General features: G+C 49.3%; 1 protein-coding gene across 1 annotated transcript in view; it reads left to right on the plus strand.

Moving 5' to 3' along the window:
* The window catches only part of LOC121291262 (E3 ubiquitin-protein ligase TRIM39-like), a 40,004-nt gene extending 23,755 nt beyond the window's left edge, over positions 1-16,249 (plus strand). Inside the window, exons 3-6 of the mRNA XM_041212334.1 lie at positions 5,267-5,497; positions 8,909-8,931; positions 11,679-11,794; positions 15,687-16,249. Coding sequence (XP_041068268.1) covers positions 5,267-5,497; positions 8,909-8,931; positions 11,679-11,794; positions 15,687-16,249 — 933 coding nt within the window. The remainder of the gene's footprint in view (positions 1-5,266; positions 5,498-8,908; positions 8,932-11,678; positions 11,795-15,686) is intronic.
* Positions 16,250-17,479: the final 1,230 nt, after the last annotated feature.

A 17,479-nucleotide genomic window follows, 5' to 3' on the forward strand; every position in this document is an offset into this window, starting at 1 on the left:
TGGATTTTCCTTTATTTTACCTGCCAATGTTTTTTCATTCCCCTTTTTTGCCCTCCTAATTTCTTTTTTAAGTTCCCCCTACACATTCAATATTCCTCTAGGGCTTCAGCTGTTTTGAGCCCTCTGTATCTGTCATAAGTCTCCCTTTTTCTCTTTATCCAATTCTGTATATCCCTCGGCATCCAGGGTTCCCTGGATTTGTTGGTCCCACCCTTTATCTTTACTGGAATATGTTGGCCCTGTACTCTCGCTATTTGTATCTTGAATGAGTCCCACTGCTCTGACGTAGATTTATCTAAAAGGAGCTGCTCCCAGTCCACTCTGGCCAATCTATTGAAATTGTTTCAGCAGTCTCTCTTTATAAGTGCTCTAAATACTACTTAATTAAACAATGCCTTTGCCTATAATATAATTAACATAATTAACAATGTATACTGTAGCAGTTCAAGAAGGCGACTCACCATCACCTCAAGGGAAATTGGGAATTGACAATAAGTACTTGGTAAAGACAGATGCAAAGCAGTCATTTATTACCTCAGCCTTGCCCTCTGCCTCCAGGCATAGATCTCCTAGTTGTCCCTACCCCTCCTTTTACCATGTTTTTACTATTTAGTTAGCCTATGGAAGACGCTTGAATTGCCTTTTCTGTTAGCTGCCACAGTCTTCTTGAACTCTCTCTTTGCCCCTCTTGTCTCCTTTTTCACATCCCCACTGACCTTTCTAAATCCAACCTGGATCTCACTTTTTTAATCAACCTGATGTCTGTCATGCGTCCCCTTTCTCTGCTTCACCTCACATTAGTCCTCCAGCTCTCCTGTTTAAAGGCAGCCCAATGCTTCATTACAGTTTTTTCTGCCGATCTCCAATCCAATTTCCCTGGGAATTGTGTGTTCTCAACCTATTGAAATTGGCCATCTTCCCATTGAGTGTTTTGGGATTGCTCCTTGTTCTGTTCCGTAGCTAATCTAAAACTTATGATAACATGATCACTGTCCCCTAAAGCTGTTCCCTTCTGAGAGTTGATCCACTTGACCTGTCTCATTCCCCAGAACCAGATCCAGCAATGCCTCTTTCCTCGTTGAGCTGAGGCATACTCATCAAGAAAATTTTCCTGAAGCACTTCAGGAGCTCTTCCTCTCTCTCTGACCTTTCCAGCATTATTTTCCTAGTCTACATTAGGATAATTGAAGTACCCCATTATCACTGCTCTATAATTGTTGTATCTTTCAGTAATTTGCTTCTTTCTCTCTCTCTCTTGCTTTGTCTCACTGTTTCTCTCATTCCCCTTGTCTCTCCCTTTCTCTCTCAGCTTGATCTTTCTCTGTCTGTTTTCTGTCTTTTCCTTTGTCTTTCTATCTCCCGATCTCGTTTGCCGGCTTTCCCTCTCACCCACACTCACATTGGCCTGTCCCCCCTCCCTCCCTCTTTTCCCTCACCCACACTCGCACTGACTTGCTCTCTCTCTCTCTTGCTCTGTCTCTCTCTCTCTCTTGCTCTCTCTCTCTCTCTTGCTCTCTCTCTCTTACTCGGTCTTGCTCTCTCGCGCTCTCGCTCTCTCGCGCTCTCTCTCTCTCTCGCGCTCTCTCTCTCTCTCGCGCTCTCTCTCTCTCTCGCGCGCTCTCTCTCTCTCTCTCTCTCTCTCGCGCGCTCTCTCTCTCTCTCTCTCTCTCTCGCGCGCTCTCTCTCTCTCTCTCTCTCTCTCTCGCGCGCGCTCTCTCTCTCTCTCTCTCTCGCGCGCGCTCTCTCTCTCTCTCTCTCTCGCGCGCGCTCTCTCTCTCTCTCTCTCTCTCTCTCGCGCGCTCTCTCTCTCACGCCCTCCCTCTGTCATATTCTCTCCCTCACGTGGCTGGGAATTTTACAGTGAGTGACTCAACTCCTCCTCCCCAAAGCCCTTCCACCATCTACAAGGCACAAGTCAGCAGTGTGTGTAATGTAGTGTGATGGAATCCTCTAGAAGCTTAACACAATCCAGGACAAAGCAGCCCACTCGATCAGCATCCCATCCACCACATTAAAAATGAACTCCCTCCACCACTGATGTACAGTGGCAACAATTTGTGCCATCTACAAGATGCACTGCAGCAACTCACATAATTCACCAAGCCTCCTTCACCAGCACCTTCCTAATCCACAGCTACCATCTAGAAGGACATGGTCAGCAGATGCGTGGGAACACCACCACCTGCAGGTTCTCCTCCAAATTACAGCTCTTCCTGACTTGGAACTATATTGCCGTTCCTTCACAGTTGCTCTCCCTCTCTATCTCTTGCCCTCTTTCTCCATCTCTCATCCTCACTCTCCCTTGCCCTCTCTCTCTCTCTCTCTCACACCCTCGCCCTCTCTTGCCCACTCACCCACTTTCGCACTCGACTGCTCTCTCTGTCTCTCTTTCCCTCTCACCCATAATTGCACTGGCCTATCCCTTCTCTCTCTCGCCCACTCACCCACTTTTGCACTGGCCTGTCTCCCCCCTCTCTCTCTATCTATCTCTCTCTTTCCCTCTCACCCACTCTCAGACTTGCCTGTCCTCTCACACCTGCTCGCTCTCTCTCTCTCTCTCTCTCTTTCTGTCTCACACTGGCCTGTCCTCGCTCTCTCCCTCCCTCGCTCTCTCCCTCCCTCGCTCTCTCCCTCCCTCGCTCTCTCCCTCCCTCGCTCTCTCCCTCCCTTGCTCTCTCCCTCCCTTGCTCTCGCCCTCCCTTGCTCTCGCCCTCCCTTGCTCTCGCCCTCCCTTGCTCTCGCCCTCCCTTGCTCTCGCCCTCCCTTGCTCTCGCCCTCCCTTGCTCTCGCCCTCCCTTGCTCTCGCCCTCCCTTGCTCTCGCCCTCCCTCGCTCTCGCCCTCCCTCGCTCTCGCCCTCCCTCGCTCTCGCCCTCCCTCGCTCTCGCCCTCCCTCGCTCTCGCCCTCCCTCGCTCTCGCCCTCCCTCGCTCTCGCCCTCCCTCTCTGCCCCCTTCGCTCTCACTCTCACTCATCTGTGTTATTAATACAAAGGTTCCCTTGGGTTACAGCGATGAACTACACTTTGGTAAACTCTGTGTATGTAGCCAACAGGTGCATCTCATGTACAATGTTGACAACACTTTGTCATGGTGCTGGGGTCTGATGTTGCTGGTGGTGGCATAAACCAACATTTGGATGCGATAACAGGAGCATGTAGATTTCCCAAAGCTTCATCCCAGCATCTTGTCCATAGTGTTCCCTCTCCCTCGCCCTTTCCTTTTCACTCTCCGTCCCTTGCAAAGACAGCTCCAAAATCGTTTACGTGCATGAAGCAGTTTTTAGAAAGTTACAATTCGGTTTGCTTTCCGGAACACACACACTGATACATATCGCTGCACAAACACATTCCACCAGCAACAATGAAGATCAAAGTTGTGGGTTCGAATCCCACTCCTGAGACTGGAGCCCAGAATCCAGGCTGACATCCGGAGCAGGGCTGAGGGAGTGCTGCACTGTCGACGATGCCTCCCTTCAGGCGAGATGTTCATCTGGAAGCCTCACTGCCTTCTCAGATGGATATAAAAGTTCCCTCGGCCACTATTTCAAAGTAGGTCAGGGTGGTGATGAGACCAATATTGATTTCCTTACCCCCCCCCCCCCACCCCACCCCCAGCAACCAACATCGCTGAAAAAAGCTGGGGTGAATTCCTGTTGGTGCTGTAATGTAAAAAGGCTAGTAGCAATTCTCCCCTGATTTATATTTCCCATGAAGTAAACAGGAATATAATTCAGGATGGGCTGTTAGAACCAGAGAAAAGTTGCGGTGCAGCAAGAGGCCATTCAGCCCATCGTGCCTCTGCTGGCAAAAAAAAAGAAAAGAAACTAGCTTCTCATTTTAATCCCACTTTCCAGCACCTGGTCCATAGCCTTGCAGGTTACAGCACTTCAGGTGCAGATCCAGGTACCTTTTAAATGAGTTGAGTGTTTCAGCCTCAATCACCAACTTAGGTAGTGAATTCCAGATGCCCACCACCCTCAGGGTGAAAAAGGTTTTCCTCATGTTCCCTCTAATCCTTTTACCAATCACATTAAACCTATACCCCCTGGTAATTGACTCCTCAGCTGGGGGAAACCAGCCTTTCCTGTCTAACCTATCCAGGCCCCTCATAATTTTGTACACCTCAATTAGGTCACCCCTTAGCCTCCTCTGCTCTAAGAAAAACAACCCTAGTCTATCCAATCTCTCCTCATAGCTGTAATTTTCAGGCCCTTTCAATTCCTGTTAATTCACTGCTGGTGTGCTACACTAATGCACACCGCTCAGACTCTACCCCATTAAAATGTTCATAATTTTCATGTCCCAGTGAAAATCAGAAACATTGACATCGGTAATACTGGAGCTCTGTTTTAAGTTATATGAGACCAGTTCCCTTTGATCTCTGTTTGTGTGCATGTGTCTATGTCACTGATCTGAAGATTTCCTCTTATCACCATTTCTGTTCCAATCATCAGTTATAGTTTGGTGAATTCTGTGTCTTTCACCAACAGATGCATTTTAAAGCTTTATCTACAATGATGTCCATGGAGTCATTCACCAACACTTATTCATGGTACCGGGGGCAATATTGCAGATGGTAGCATAAACTAATATTTGGACACGATACCAGGGGACTGAAGATTTGCCTAGGATTACATCCCAACACCTTGGCCAAAGTATCATGGCATAGTTGGTGCCCATAGACCCATATCCCAGCATGAGGACAAGGTACCAGTAGTCTAAAGGTTCCTATTGAACCATAACCCAATAAGCGCCAACATCCAAACGACCTCAATGGAGAGAAGCAAGGTTCGAAGGTCAAAAGAAAAGACTTCTAATTATAAAGAAAATTGCATATCCTCTGTGTGTTCAATCGCGTTATACAGCCAGTGAAATTATTTTGAAGCGTAACCTCTGTCTTAACATTAGAAAGGTGGCAGCCATTTTGTGCACAGCAAGGTCCCACAGACAGCAGTTTGATCGCGACGACGTAATCCGTGTTTTCTTGACTTGGGTTGGGAAAGTAGCTACTGTGCTGCACGACTGGGGGAGAGCTGCTCCACTCTTCGTCGAACGAGTGGCCGGGAGATCTTCGCAGCCTGGCCAAGAGGGCAGATGGGGGTGGGGGTGGGCAGCAGTGGAGCCCCTGCTTTAAGGGTCTCATCAGAAAGTGTGGTGGTGCGAGCCGTCCTGAGCGGTGGGGAGGAGGGGGGGTTGGTGGGATCCATTCTGGGCCAGGCACAGCTGCCGCTCTCCCCATCATTTCTGATACTGTGTTTCTTTGCCCAGAATCAAGGCGATAAGGTTCGGGACAAGATCGAGACTGCTTTCATCTCCTTGCGGAAGTATCTGGAGAAGGAGGAAATTGCTGTCATGGCACAGGTTGAAACACAAGAAGAGCGTTTTCTACAAGAACTCGAAGAAAGCAGTGCAGGTACAGGGGGGAATCCTGTCACCATCGATCACTTAACAGGGGATATTAGAAAACAATTAACGCAAGAAGATATCCCCTTACTTAAGGTAAGAATATCAGCTACATTGTTTCAAATAACAACCCTTATATTTTTAGCGAAGGAGGCTTTATTTCCGGAGGGATCGAACTGAAAAGTAGGGAAGTTATGTCAAACCTGTGTTGAACATTGGTTTGTTTTATGCAGCATGCAGTTCTGGTCACCATCTTATAAAAAGGTGCAGAGGCTCTGGAGAGGGTGCAGAGACGGTTTGCAAAGATGATACCAGGAATGGGTGGGTTGTCTGATGAGGAAAGGCTGGACAGGTTAGGTTTGTATCCACTGGAGTTTAGAAAAGTAAGAGGTGACTTGATTGAAACCTTGAAGATCCTGAGGGGTCTGGACAGGGTGGATGTGGAGAAGATGTTTGCCGCCCACCCTTGAGGGAGAACCTGGAGCTAGGGATCACTGTTTAAAAATAAGTGGTCACCCATTTAAGATGGGGATGAGGAGAAACTTTTTCTCTCAGAGCGTTGAGTGTCTTTGGAATGGTCTTCCTGAAAAGGCAGTGGAAACAGAGACTTTGAATATTTTTAAGGTCGAGCTAGATAGATTCTTGATTGGCAAGGAGGTGAAAGGTTATTGGGAGTAGGCAGGAACCTGGGGTGGAGGTTACATTCAGATCAGCCATGACCTTATTGAATGGCGGAGCAGGCTCGAAGGGCCGAGTGGCCTACTCCTGCTCCTAATTCAAATGTTCCTATGTATGTGTGACACTAGAAATTTGTGAGTATACACATCAGGAAAGGATTGGTGAGATGGATCTCGTTTCTCTTTTTTAAAAAAGGAAGGCTGAGTGGGGTGCTGATAGAGGTCTTTGAAGTGATGAAAGGTTTTGATAGATTGGATATAGAGAGAAGGTTTCCTCCTGTGAGGAGGAGCATAACCAGAGGCCATCGGTATAAGACAGTCACCAAGAAACCCAACAGGGAATTCGGGAGAAGTTCTTTGCCCAGAGAGTGGTGAGAATATGGAAGCCAGGGCATGGTTGAGGTGATTTTTCTTTTATTTATTCTTTCACGGGATGTGGGTGTCGCTGACAAGGCCGGCATTTGTTGCTCATCTCTAACTGCCCTTGAACTGGGTGTCTCGCTAGGCCATTTCAGAGGGCAGTTAAGAATTGACCACATTGCTGTGGGTCTGCAGACCAGGTAAGGATGGCAGATTTCCTTCCCTAAGGGGCATTAGTGAACCAGATGGGTTTGTATAACAATTGATGATAGTTGTCATGGGCACCATTACTGAGACTAGCTTTATAATTCCAGATTTATTAAGTGAATTTAAATTTCACCAGTTGCCATGGTGGGATTTGAGCCCATGTCCTCCCAGCATTACCCTAGGCCCCTGGATTACTAATCCAGTGATATTACCACTACACCACCATTTCCCCCATGTAGAGTAGTACAGATGACCCTAAGGGGAAGCCAGACAAGCATGTATGGGTGAAGGGAATAGATGGTTACGATGATAGATTTAAATGAGGAAAGATGTGAGGAGTTTCGAGTGGAGCATAGACACCGGCATGGACCAGTTGGGCCAAATGGCCTGTTTCTGTGCTATTTATCCTACGCGGAATGGTACAGCACGGAAGAAGGCCATTCGGCCCATCACGCTTGCGCTGGGTCTTTGAAAGAACAACCCAATTAGCCAAACCCATCATTGTCCTGCAAATTCTGGGGTCTATTCTGACCGTCTTATTTAATGCAGACCCTCGTCTTAGGAGGCAAAATGGATGGGAAAGAGTTTTTGCTGTGGGTGCACAGTGTGAGGGAAGAGTTGGCCCCTCAGGAGATTACTAATGTGGGGTGGAGTTTGTGAAAGGATCAAGAGTTCAGGCTTGTGTAATGGTTACGCAACTGGACCAGAGGCCTGGATCTACTGAACATGGGTTCAAATCCCGCCGTGGCCCCTTGCCAATTTACATTTGGTTTTAAAAATCATTTGAAAAGGAAAACAAAAGCTGGCACCAGTTCACAAAAATCCCCAGGAACGTACCGGATCGGTCCGCTGAAGCCCTTTAGGGAAGGAAGCCTGCGGACCTGACCCCAGCTGATCTGAAAGTGAGCCAACCCCCCTGCCAATTTAACCCACGCCCTCAGATTGAATTGACTTGGCCAACTGCTCGAGCCCCGGGCAAGTGAGGATGGGCAACGAGTGCCGGCCGAGAATGGGTTGCAACCAAAACATACTGTGGGTGGTGTAAGCGATGCACCAGGAGCGGCCTAGTGGGTGAAGTAGCAGTGAGCAGCCACAGTCATGGAACTGCTGGGCTGAGGAGCTACGGGAGTGGAGAGACGGGAAGGAAAGAGAAGAGGAACTGGGATGACGCTTATGAATTTGGAAGAGCCCGACTGCAAATAGGTCGTTTTTAAGGTCAGCCTTCAGGCTGAGGAGCAGTTCCTAGCAGACGAAGACAAGTCTGGTTGTCTTTTTTGGGTCAACTCCACCCCCCCAAAACTCTGCCGTTCCCCTCTTGACCCCCTTTGCCTTCCCTCACCTCTCCCCCTCCGTTGCCAAGGCTTTGGTCAACCATTTCAGTCGGGCACATCAGGACATTGTAACAGGGGGAACCATCTCATAGAATTGACTCCAAGTTGGCACCGGGTTGGCAAGTCTCCAACTGCGAGGCAGCAAGCAGGGGGCACAGAAGGTGGGGAATACAAAATGGTCACTCTGCTGTCAGGGCGGACGGTCTCCCGAGGTTGGAATCAAGGTGCCCGATGGGACGATGCAGAATGCCACCCCCCCCCCCCCCCCACCGCTCCCAAACCCCTAGCTGACCCCCGCCCTGGACTGAGGGTACCAATGGGGGTCAGTCCCTGATTGTTCTACCTCCATCTCCAAACTCAAACAGCACAGTTAGAACACAGGGACACGGAGACGGATTGGGGGGAGGCCATCAGTGAGATCCAGGTCGATCCACGACTCCTGACTCCACATATCCTCCTTTTCCCCCTTAATACTTCATATATAGAAAACTCTTATTGACATCCGATTTCGAATTAACAATTGATCTGGCACCAACTGCTATCTGCAGAAGAGAATTCCAAAGTTCTGCCACCCTTTGTGTGTAAAAGTGTTTCCCAAATGAACTGCTGAAAGGTCTGCCTCTAATTTTCAGTCTAATTCCCCCAAGACTGAGACTCTCCAACCAGAGGAAATAGTTTCTCTCTATCTCACCTATCCCATTCCCCACGGCATCTTGAAATCTTCCAGAGGAAACCGTCCTGTTGTATAATCTCTCCTGATGATTTAACCCTTGGAGCCCCAGGATTGTCTGGTCCAGCTACGCTGCACTGGGATGAAGAATTCGACTGCCTGAACCCCCTCCTCCTCCTCAGATAAATGTTAGCCTTTCAATGCTTTTCTGCTTTGAGTTTGTTTGCACCTCGCTAACATTCCTCAATTCTTTGTGTTATAGAACATCAGCACAATATTTGACAGGTGGGTGACCTTTTCTTCCATATATACAGTTAGATTTGATCCATTCTGCCCCAGCAATGGTCACACTCAGTGTTGCTCACGGCACTGTGTTGCTTCAAAGCAGAGCCACTGCTAACGGAGCGGATTCAGTATCTGCCGGACTGTCCTCGTGACAATCTATTAAGAACGGTAAAGCAGTGGTTCTCATACGATGTCGTCTGCAGAACGTCTAGGCAGGGCATGAAAGACCCTGTCGACTGACTACCGGTTACCACCCCACTCTCTTTTTCACTTGCCCCTGCAAGAATTTAGCTCATCAGACTTAAAGGAAACTATAAAAATGTTGTTGCCTTTTCCCTGCTAAATGTAATAAATTTATTTGTATTGCGTTTTTAAATTTAAATATGAGAAGTAAGGTATTCATTCATGCCGGAAACTAAAGCATAGGTAGTTTCAGATTATAAGTATTAATACTTCAAGAGAACACGTGCATTTGAAGCATTCTAATAGGTTATAAAATTATGGGAATAATCTTCGTCTGAGAAACTATCTACTTATCTGACATCTGAGTTAATCAAAAGTAACAGAAAGCTTGCTTGCGACATTACATTATTGATGCTGGCGCTTAAGATGACCCGTGCCCTACACACATGTGGGAGCTGGTCTGGGTTAGAACCATAGAACCATAGAAAAATTACAACACAGAAGGAGGCCATTCGGCCCATCTTGTCCATGCCAGCCTGAGGACACCTAGGTGCCCTTTCTAATCCCACCTTCCTGCACCCGGCCCATAGCCCTGTAGCTTACAGCACTTTAGGTGCAGATCCAGCTACTTATTTATAAATTGCATGACGTCACTCAAGTGGCGGGCATGGAGGGACCCTGCCCTCTCCTCTCGTGTGGTCTCGGCCATGTCTCTGCTCGTCAACGACCTCTGTTTTGCTCCACACTTTGGCAACAGCTGTACTGTAGCTAAAATAAGCAGGAAAAATGCAGGTCTCCGATCAGGGTGCTTTCTCAGCCTTTCCTGCCCATTTTCTGTTGCGCTGTGTCGCTTCATTGAGAGGGCGACACCTCCCTCACCCGGACGGCGAACTGGTGACGCCCGGTTAGCTCGCCTCCCCGCACTCACCAAGAGGTCAGTCCCTCTTTTGTTTTTTTAAAGCCAACCAAATAAACTAAATTAAGAAAACGAGGGATAAAATAAAATGCAAGCCCCTAAGTTGGGGTCACTGCAAAACCAAACAACAAAATTTCAAGGAAACTTACAACATCAAACCAAAATGTGGTTAAGAGGGTCGATAAAACACCCCAGCCTCCGCGGTGCCCACCGCTTGTGGAAGGCCTCGACGGTGCCCGCAGACACCACGTGCTCCCTCTCCAGGAACACGTGGGCACAAACATAGCCATGGATGAGGGGCATACAGGACGACTGCCCCCCCAACCCCCCCGCCCCTCGGCTGCCCGCTGCCTGGGCCTGTTAATGGCCACCTTGGCCAGGCCCAGAACAGGCTAGCGAGGGGGCCCTCCTCCCTCCTCCCTCCTCGACCACCACACCGCACCCCCTCCACTGCCAACACGACTCCCCAGGGAATTGGGTGAGCAAAGATCAGAAGCCAGAATTTGAGGAGGTAAGTTTAAAGGTCCAGCCACTTTCAGAAGCCAGGGAGGAGATAGGTTTGTAAGGTAAGGTAATTGGGTGGATTTAGGGTTGGGTTTGGGCCAGGTGGGGGAGGGTAGGTTAGTCGGGTGGTCAGCGGGGGTTGGCTGGTCGGTCAGTGGGGATGTCGGTTGGGGGGAGGGTCAGTTGGTCTGCAGGTGGTTCGGTTGATCGGGAGGTGGGGTGGGGGGGTTGGTGCCAGGTGTTCAGTGGGGGCTTTGGTCGGGTGTGGTCAGTCGCGGGTGTTGGTCGATTGGTCAGGGTATGGTTGGGGGTGTGGGGTCTTGGTCAATTGGCCAGGGTCAGGGTGGAGTTGGGTGGTCAGTGGGTGGGGATGCAGTCGGTGGGATGGAACATGGAGGGGCAGTGGGACTAGGTGGTCAGTCAGGTGGGGGGTGGGGGGTCAGCAGGGGTGTTGGTCAATGGGTGGGGTCAGGTGGTCAGAAGGGGTCCCATTGGGGGGGTGAGGTGGGTAGGGGGAGTCCTGTGCAGTCAATACTATAGTTACCCAGGAGTTAGAAGTGGTTTTAATCCTCCTAACTGTTCCTGGTAACTTTTCCTGAAAAACAGTTGGAACCGTGGAAGTTTGCAATTTAAATCAGAGTTTCAGAAGGTTCCCAGCGCAGGGTAATTGTCCGATGGAAGTATGAACGTCCTGGGCAATTGCGGGGCAGTCCTTATCTGGAGACTTCCCCGAGGGCACCTTTTGGGGTAACCCCCTTCCCCCTCCCCCTCCCCCACAGTTACAACACCCCAAAGATCAGAAGTTATGGGCCTAGGACTGCAATGATAGGAATCATGTCCCCGCTGTCACCATTCGAGCTGGTATAAAACTGGTGAGAGTGAGTCAGACACCAGTTCAAAGCTCTCCTCATTCTCACTGCTCCTAGTTTCAGTGTAGGGACTGGACATTGGCTGTTTCACGCTGCTAACCTAAAGCCAGCATTCACTCCCAAACCTCTTCCAGCCCCTTACAAATATTCAATCCTATCACCAGAATGCCTCAGCGTCCAATGCTGTGGATTTGAAGAAGGGAACTCTAACTGTGTGCACTGATGTGCTTCGCTGCTCCACTTAGCTTGACATTTAGTCTCGCTGCTCCTTACAGGACTGGACGCCTGGTGAGGAAACCCAAGGAAATGCCGATTGATCTGAGCCAGGGTGGATTCAATCTCCCTCTGCAATACGCAGTGTGGAAGCGGACGTTGAAATATATCGATACAGGTAAGACTCACCTCGTTGGCTTTCTAGGGAGCGTTCGGGTACTGGAGTGGGATCCAGCCTCCTGGAGTAAGTGGATCTAGGGGAGTTAAGAGAGGGATAGTATTCTGACCAGCAGGGCACCAGGAAAGATGCACATCCCCCTCCTCTCTCCGGAACCCTGCTCGATCCCGCTCCCCCTCACCCCACCCCTCGATCCAGACCTCTGCTCCCACCCCCTCCCGACTCCGAATGCCTGCTCCATCCCCCTCTGCTCCTGGCCCTGGACCCCTACTCTAACAACCCCCCTCACTGCGGACTCCTGCTCCATCCCCCAGCCACACCCCCTCCTCTCTCCGGACCCCTGCTCCATCCCCCTCCCCTTTCTCTCTCTGGACCCCTGCTCCATCTCCCTCCCCATCTTAGCTCCGGACCGCTGCTCTATTCCCCCAACCCCCCCTCGCTCCGTCCCCCTCCCCCTTCTGACCCTGGGCCGGTGCACCTTTTTCCCCACCCACCACCCGCAAGTTCCCCTCCGAGTCACTCGCCATCCAGACTTGGAAATATATCACCATTCCTTAACTGTTGCTGGGTCAAAATCCTGGAACTCCCTCCCTAACGGCACTGGGTGTACCTACACCACATGGACTGGAGCAGTTCAAGAAGGCGGCTCACCACCACCTTCTCAAGGGCAATTAGGTATGGGTAATAAATGCTGGCCCAGCCAATGAAGCCCACATCCCGGGAATGAATTTTAAAACCATCTCTGTACTAAACTCTATTTGCCACTTGTCTGCCCGTTCCGCTAACTATCCACGTCCTTTTAAAATATGATTGTTTCTAGAGCACCACATTCCACCCTCCACCCACCCCACTCCTCCTCCCCCCCTCCCCCCCCAAACAACTCATTAACCTGTCCCAAACTGACCCTGAGAGTCGCAGAACATAGCCGTAAGCTGCTGATGAATTGTGGGTGCTCATAAAAGACTCTCTCAAAAAAAGAACAACAACTTGCATTTTTAAAGCACCCTTAGCTGCGGTGAAACATACCTCAAGGTGCTTCACAAGAGAGTTATCGCCTAAAATCAACTGAGTCAAACAAGGGGGTTGAAGAGCAGGGGTCCAAAAGCTTCCTGCGAGAGCGGAAGGGTAGGATTTAAGGAGTGTCTTACAGAAGGTGGGGAGGAGGAGAAGTGAAGGGGAGGGATTTATCCAAGATATCGTGGCCTAAGTAGCTGAAGGCACGGCCGATTACGGTGGAGAAATGGAAATCGGGGATGCACAGGAGCCCAAAGTTGGAAGAGCGCGGAGATCTTGGAACATTGTAGGGCTAGAGAAAGTCACGGAGATGAGGAGGGGTGAAGGTGTGGGAAGAAGGGGTTTGTATCTCTGTAGCGCCTTTCAGGACCTGGGCAAGTCCTGAGCAATTTACACCCAAGGACGTACTTGTTGAAGAGTGGTCACTGTTGTAATGTGTAGGAAACAGAACAACCAATTTGTGCACAGCAAGTTCCCATAAACAGTGACACTATAATGTGTTTTTTAAGTGACGTTGGTGGAGGGATAAATATTTTCGACTAGCGGCTGCGGGTTCTTTGATGTACACCTGAGAAGGCAGATAGGGGCACCGTTTAACATGTAATCGAAAATACGGCATCTCTGGCAGTGCAGCATTCCCTCAGTACTGCACTGGGAGCGTCAGCCTGGATTAAGTGCCCCAGTTTCTGGAGTGGGAGTTGAACTCACAACCTCCCATCTTTTATAAGCAAGAGGGACGGTACCGAGGCACGGCTGAAACCTGGGGGAGCTCCTGGAGGAACTTGAACACGAGGGTGGTCAGCGAGCACAGGGGGTGATGAGTGAATGGGACTTGATGCGACTTAAGGTGGGGAGAACGGAGTTTTGAATAAGCTCCCAGTTTACGCAGGGCAGACAGTGCAAGGCCAAGCAGGAGAACCTCAAAATGGTTGAGTCTGGCAGTTGCCAGGGGCTTCAGCAGCATAGGAGCTGAGGTGCACTATTTTATTTTTCCTTTATTCTTTCATGGGATGTGGGCTTCGCTGGCAAGGTCAGCATTTGATGCCCATCCCTAATTGCCCCTTGAAGTGAGTGGCTTTCTAGACCATTTCAGGGGGGCAGCCAAGAAGTCAACCACATTGCTGTGAATCTGGAGTCATGTGTAGGCCGGACCAGGCAAACAATACAGATCACCTTCCCTAAAGGGGCATTAGTGAACCAGATGGGTTTTTACAACAATCAGTGGCAGTTGTCATGATTGCCACTACTGAGACCACTTTTGGATTCATTCATTGAATATCTAAGTTCACCAGGGATTTAATGCCCCCCCCAACCCCTCCCCAGAGGATTCACCGGGGCCCGCTGGATTGCTAGTCCGGTGATGTTATCACTGGACCACCATCTCCGCCCGGAGTACGGAGCTGGAAATAGGTGGTCTTGGTGATGCGGAGGATGTGGGATTGGGTCAAGGGCAAGTTGAACTCCGAGTTGGCGAATTATCCGATTCAAACTGGGAAGAGTGGTCAGGGAGCAGGAAAGCATTGTGGAATCAAAAAAGGAAGGATATTGAGTTTCCCTTTGCCGGGTATAAGTGGCCCTGCAGTATCCCTAACCACCCCCCTCCCCGCCACCCTTACCCAATTCAGTCACAAAGTGACAGTCAAGCGTAAGATTCCGGTGTGTCACATCCAACTTAAAACACACAAACGTTGGAATTTTACAAAAGCAGCTTTAAATTTGTAAAAGCAAAATACCGCGGATGCCGGAAATCTGAAATAAAAACAGGAATTGCTGGGAAAACTCAGCAGGTCTGGCAGCATCTGTGGAGAGAGAAACCGGGTTAACGGTTCAAGCCCACACAAGACTTCTTCAGAGCTGAAGAGAGGTAGAAATGTGATGGGTTTTATACTATTTGAGAGAGGGGGTAGAGCAAAATGCAAGATCATGGATAGGTGAGAGCTCAGAAGAGATTTGACAAAGATGCATGGAAACGAGACAAGGTAATTTTAAAGACTAAAGCAGGTGTTAATAGTGGTATACAGGTCAGTTAGAAAGGTCAGGTGCTAATAGCAGAACAAGGGTCAGCACTTTCTGGAAGCAAAACAAAATTTTCAGATTGTGTTCCATCTGCCCTATCCACTCTTCAACATTATAAAACCCATCATGTTTCCACCTCTCTTCAGCTCTGAAGAAGAGTCATGCGGACTCAAAACATTAACCCTGTTCCTCTCTCCACAGATGCTGCCAGACCTGCTGAGTATTTCCAACATTTTCAGCTTCAAACTTGTTCCTTGAGTGGTGCCTGCCCCTAACTGTTTAGCAGGACTGGTGCAGAGAGTTTGAAACAAGTGTGGCAGAGGAGTTGAATCGTTCATTTCATTACGTACCAAGCTGTTAAGATTGGGAATGCACCGCCTGCAAGGTTAGCTTTAAGCTCGATAGGAAATTTCAAAGGGGAATTGGGGAAAATGCTTAAAAAGATTTTTGCAGGGCTGCAGGGAAAGAACAGAGATGTGGGACTCATTTGGATGCTAATTCAAAGAACCGACACAGGTACAATGGGCCAAGTGGTCTCCTCTTTGTTAAAAACAAAAAAATGTGGATGCTGGAAATCCAAAACAAAAACAGAATTACCTGGAAAAACTCAGCAGGTCTGGCAGCATCGGCAGAGAAGAAAAGAGTTGACATTTCGAGTCCTCATGACTGTGGAAGGGAAACCTGCTCAGTTTTTCCAGGTCTCCTCTTTGTGCTGTGTGGTTCTGTGACTTACTGAAATATTAATGCTCCCTCTCTGCTCCGCAGATGCTGCCTGACCTGAGGATTGGTCATTACCAACGGTTTAACATCTCTCTTTTTATCTCTCTCTCTCTCTCTCTCTCTTTATCTCTGTGTGTTTCAGTTCCAACTGCAGTGACCCTCAACCCGCTGACGGCAAATGCCCACCTCATCCTGTCCCGGGACGGCACCGAGGTTCGAGTGGGCGACAAGCAGGAGGACATCCCGGACAACCCGGAGAGATTCAGCCGCTGGCTCAGCGTCCTTGGCTCTCAGGGCTTCACGTCTGGCAGGCACACCTGGGAGGTGGAGGTGGGGGACAGCACCATCTGGCAGGTGGGGGTGGCCAAGGGCTCCGTCCCCAGGAAGAGGGGCTTCGCCCCCTTCCACTGGCAAGAGAGCCGGAAGTTCTTCACGCCGGAACCCCAGGCCGGAGTCTGGGCCTTGGCCCTGCAGGATGGAGACTACACTGCCCTCACCTCACCCCCGGTTCAGCTGCTGCTGAAGGGAAAGCTGAGGATGCTGGGGGTATACCTGGACTATGCTGCCGGACAGGTCTCTTTTTACAACTCTGATGAAATGACTCATCTCCACACTTTCAAGGACAAATTCACCGAGGCAATTTTTCCTTACTTCTACATCGCTCACAAAGGAGACTCGCTGAAGCTCCATACCCTGGGACTCTGAAGGACTTCGCCGCCCGCCAGCAAACTGCACTGTCGCTTCCCCTATCCCCACACACATCCCATATTGTGTTTTTCTTTTTAAGATTCTTTCATGAGCTGTCGCTGGCAAGAGTTTGTTGCCCACCCCTAATTGCCGCTGTGAACTGAGGGGCTTCCCACCCCACTTCAGATTGCTCTGCTCAGCTGTGGGTCTGGAGTCCCATGTAGGCCAGACCGGGTAAGGACAGCAGATTTCCTTCCCTAAAGGGGACGTTACTGAAACCAGATGGCTTTTTAACGACAGTCGATGGTGGTTTTCGTGGTTCACAGTTTTTCACCACTGCGGAGATGAGCTTTTAATTCCCGGTTAATTAATCAAATTTAAATTCCACCAGCCGCTGAGGTGGGATTTGACCCCGTGTCCCCAGAGCGTTAGCATGGGCCTCTGGATTACCAGTCCAGTGATATTACCACCACGAAACCGTCTCCCCGGTTTCTGCACATTCCCAGCTTAACAAGTGCCGCTCTCCCCAGGAATTCAAATACTTACAATAAAAACACGAGGGGCAGTGCCATCTGTAAATGTCCTGCCATCTTTTAAAATTAAAAAGCACACAAGAAGACCTGAACCAAGCAGTGCACTGCACCTTTCACACTAACATTCCCAAAGCTTGTACAAGGATATTCAGGGCAAGAGTTTGGGCTACGAATAATGTGGGCACCTCCCTGACAGAATCTGGCGATGTTTAAATTGGAAAGTGGCAGAATTGCTAATTAATTCATTTGCATCAATCTTCACAGAAAAGTAAGATCCTAAGTTGCCGGTAATAAGAGAAAAAGTAAACATGGGAGGCGCTTAGTAGATTTAATATATGTTGGGGCATATGGGCCGAGAACATACTAGAGAAAATAATGGGACTGAAGACCAGCGAAACTCCAGGAGCTGAAGGTCTCCAGCCCAGGGCATTCGAATGAGGAAATTGTTGCCGATCTCTCTCATCCAAAATTCTCCTGTTTCGGAAACCTGTCCTTCCCGTTGGAAAACTGCCAGTGTCTCTCCGTTGTTTACGAAGGGGAAGAGAGATGGACTGGGAAATTCTTATCCCTATTATTTTGACATCTGTTGCGCAAAAGCTACTACAGTCTGTTGAATAAGGAATGAGTGATTCGACACAGACACATATGAGCTGATCAGAGAGAGCCAGTTTGGATTTATAAAGGGTAAATCAAATCTAGACAACCTAGTTTCTTT

This window comes from Carcharodon carcharias, chromosome 19 (genome assembly GCF_017639515.1).
Source record: "Carcharodon carcharias isolate sCarCar2 chromosome 19, sCarCar2.pri, whole genome shotgun sequence".
In the NCBI taxonomy this organism is placed as follows: Eukaryota; Metazoa; Chordata; class Chondrichthyes; order Lamniformes; family Lamnidae; genus Carcharodon; species Carcharodon carcharias.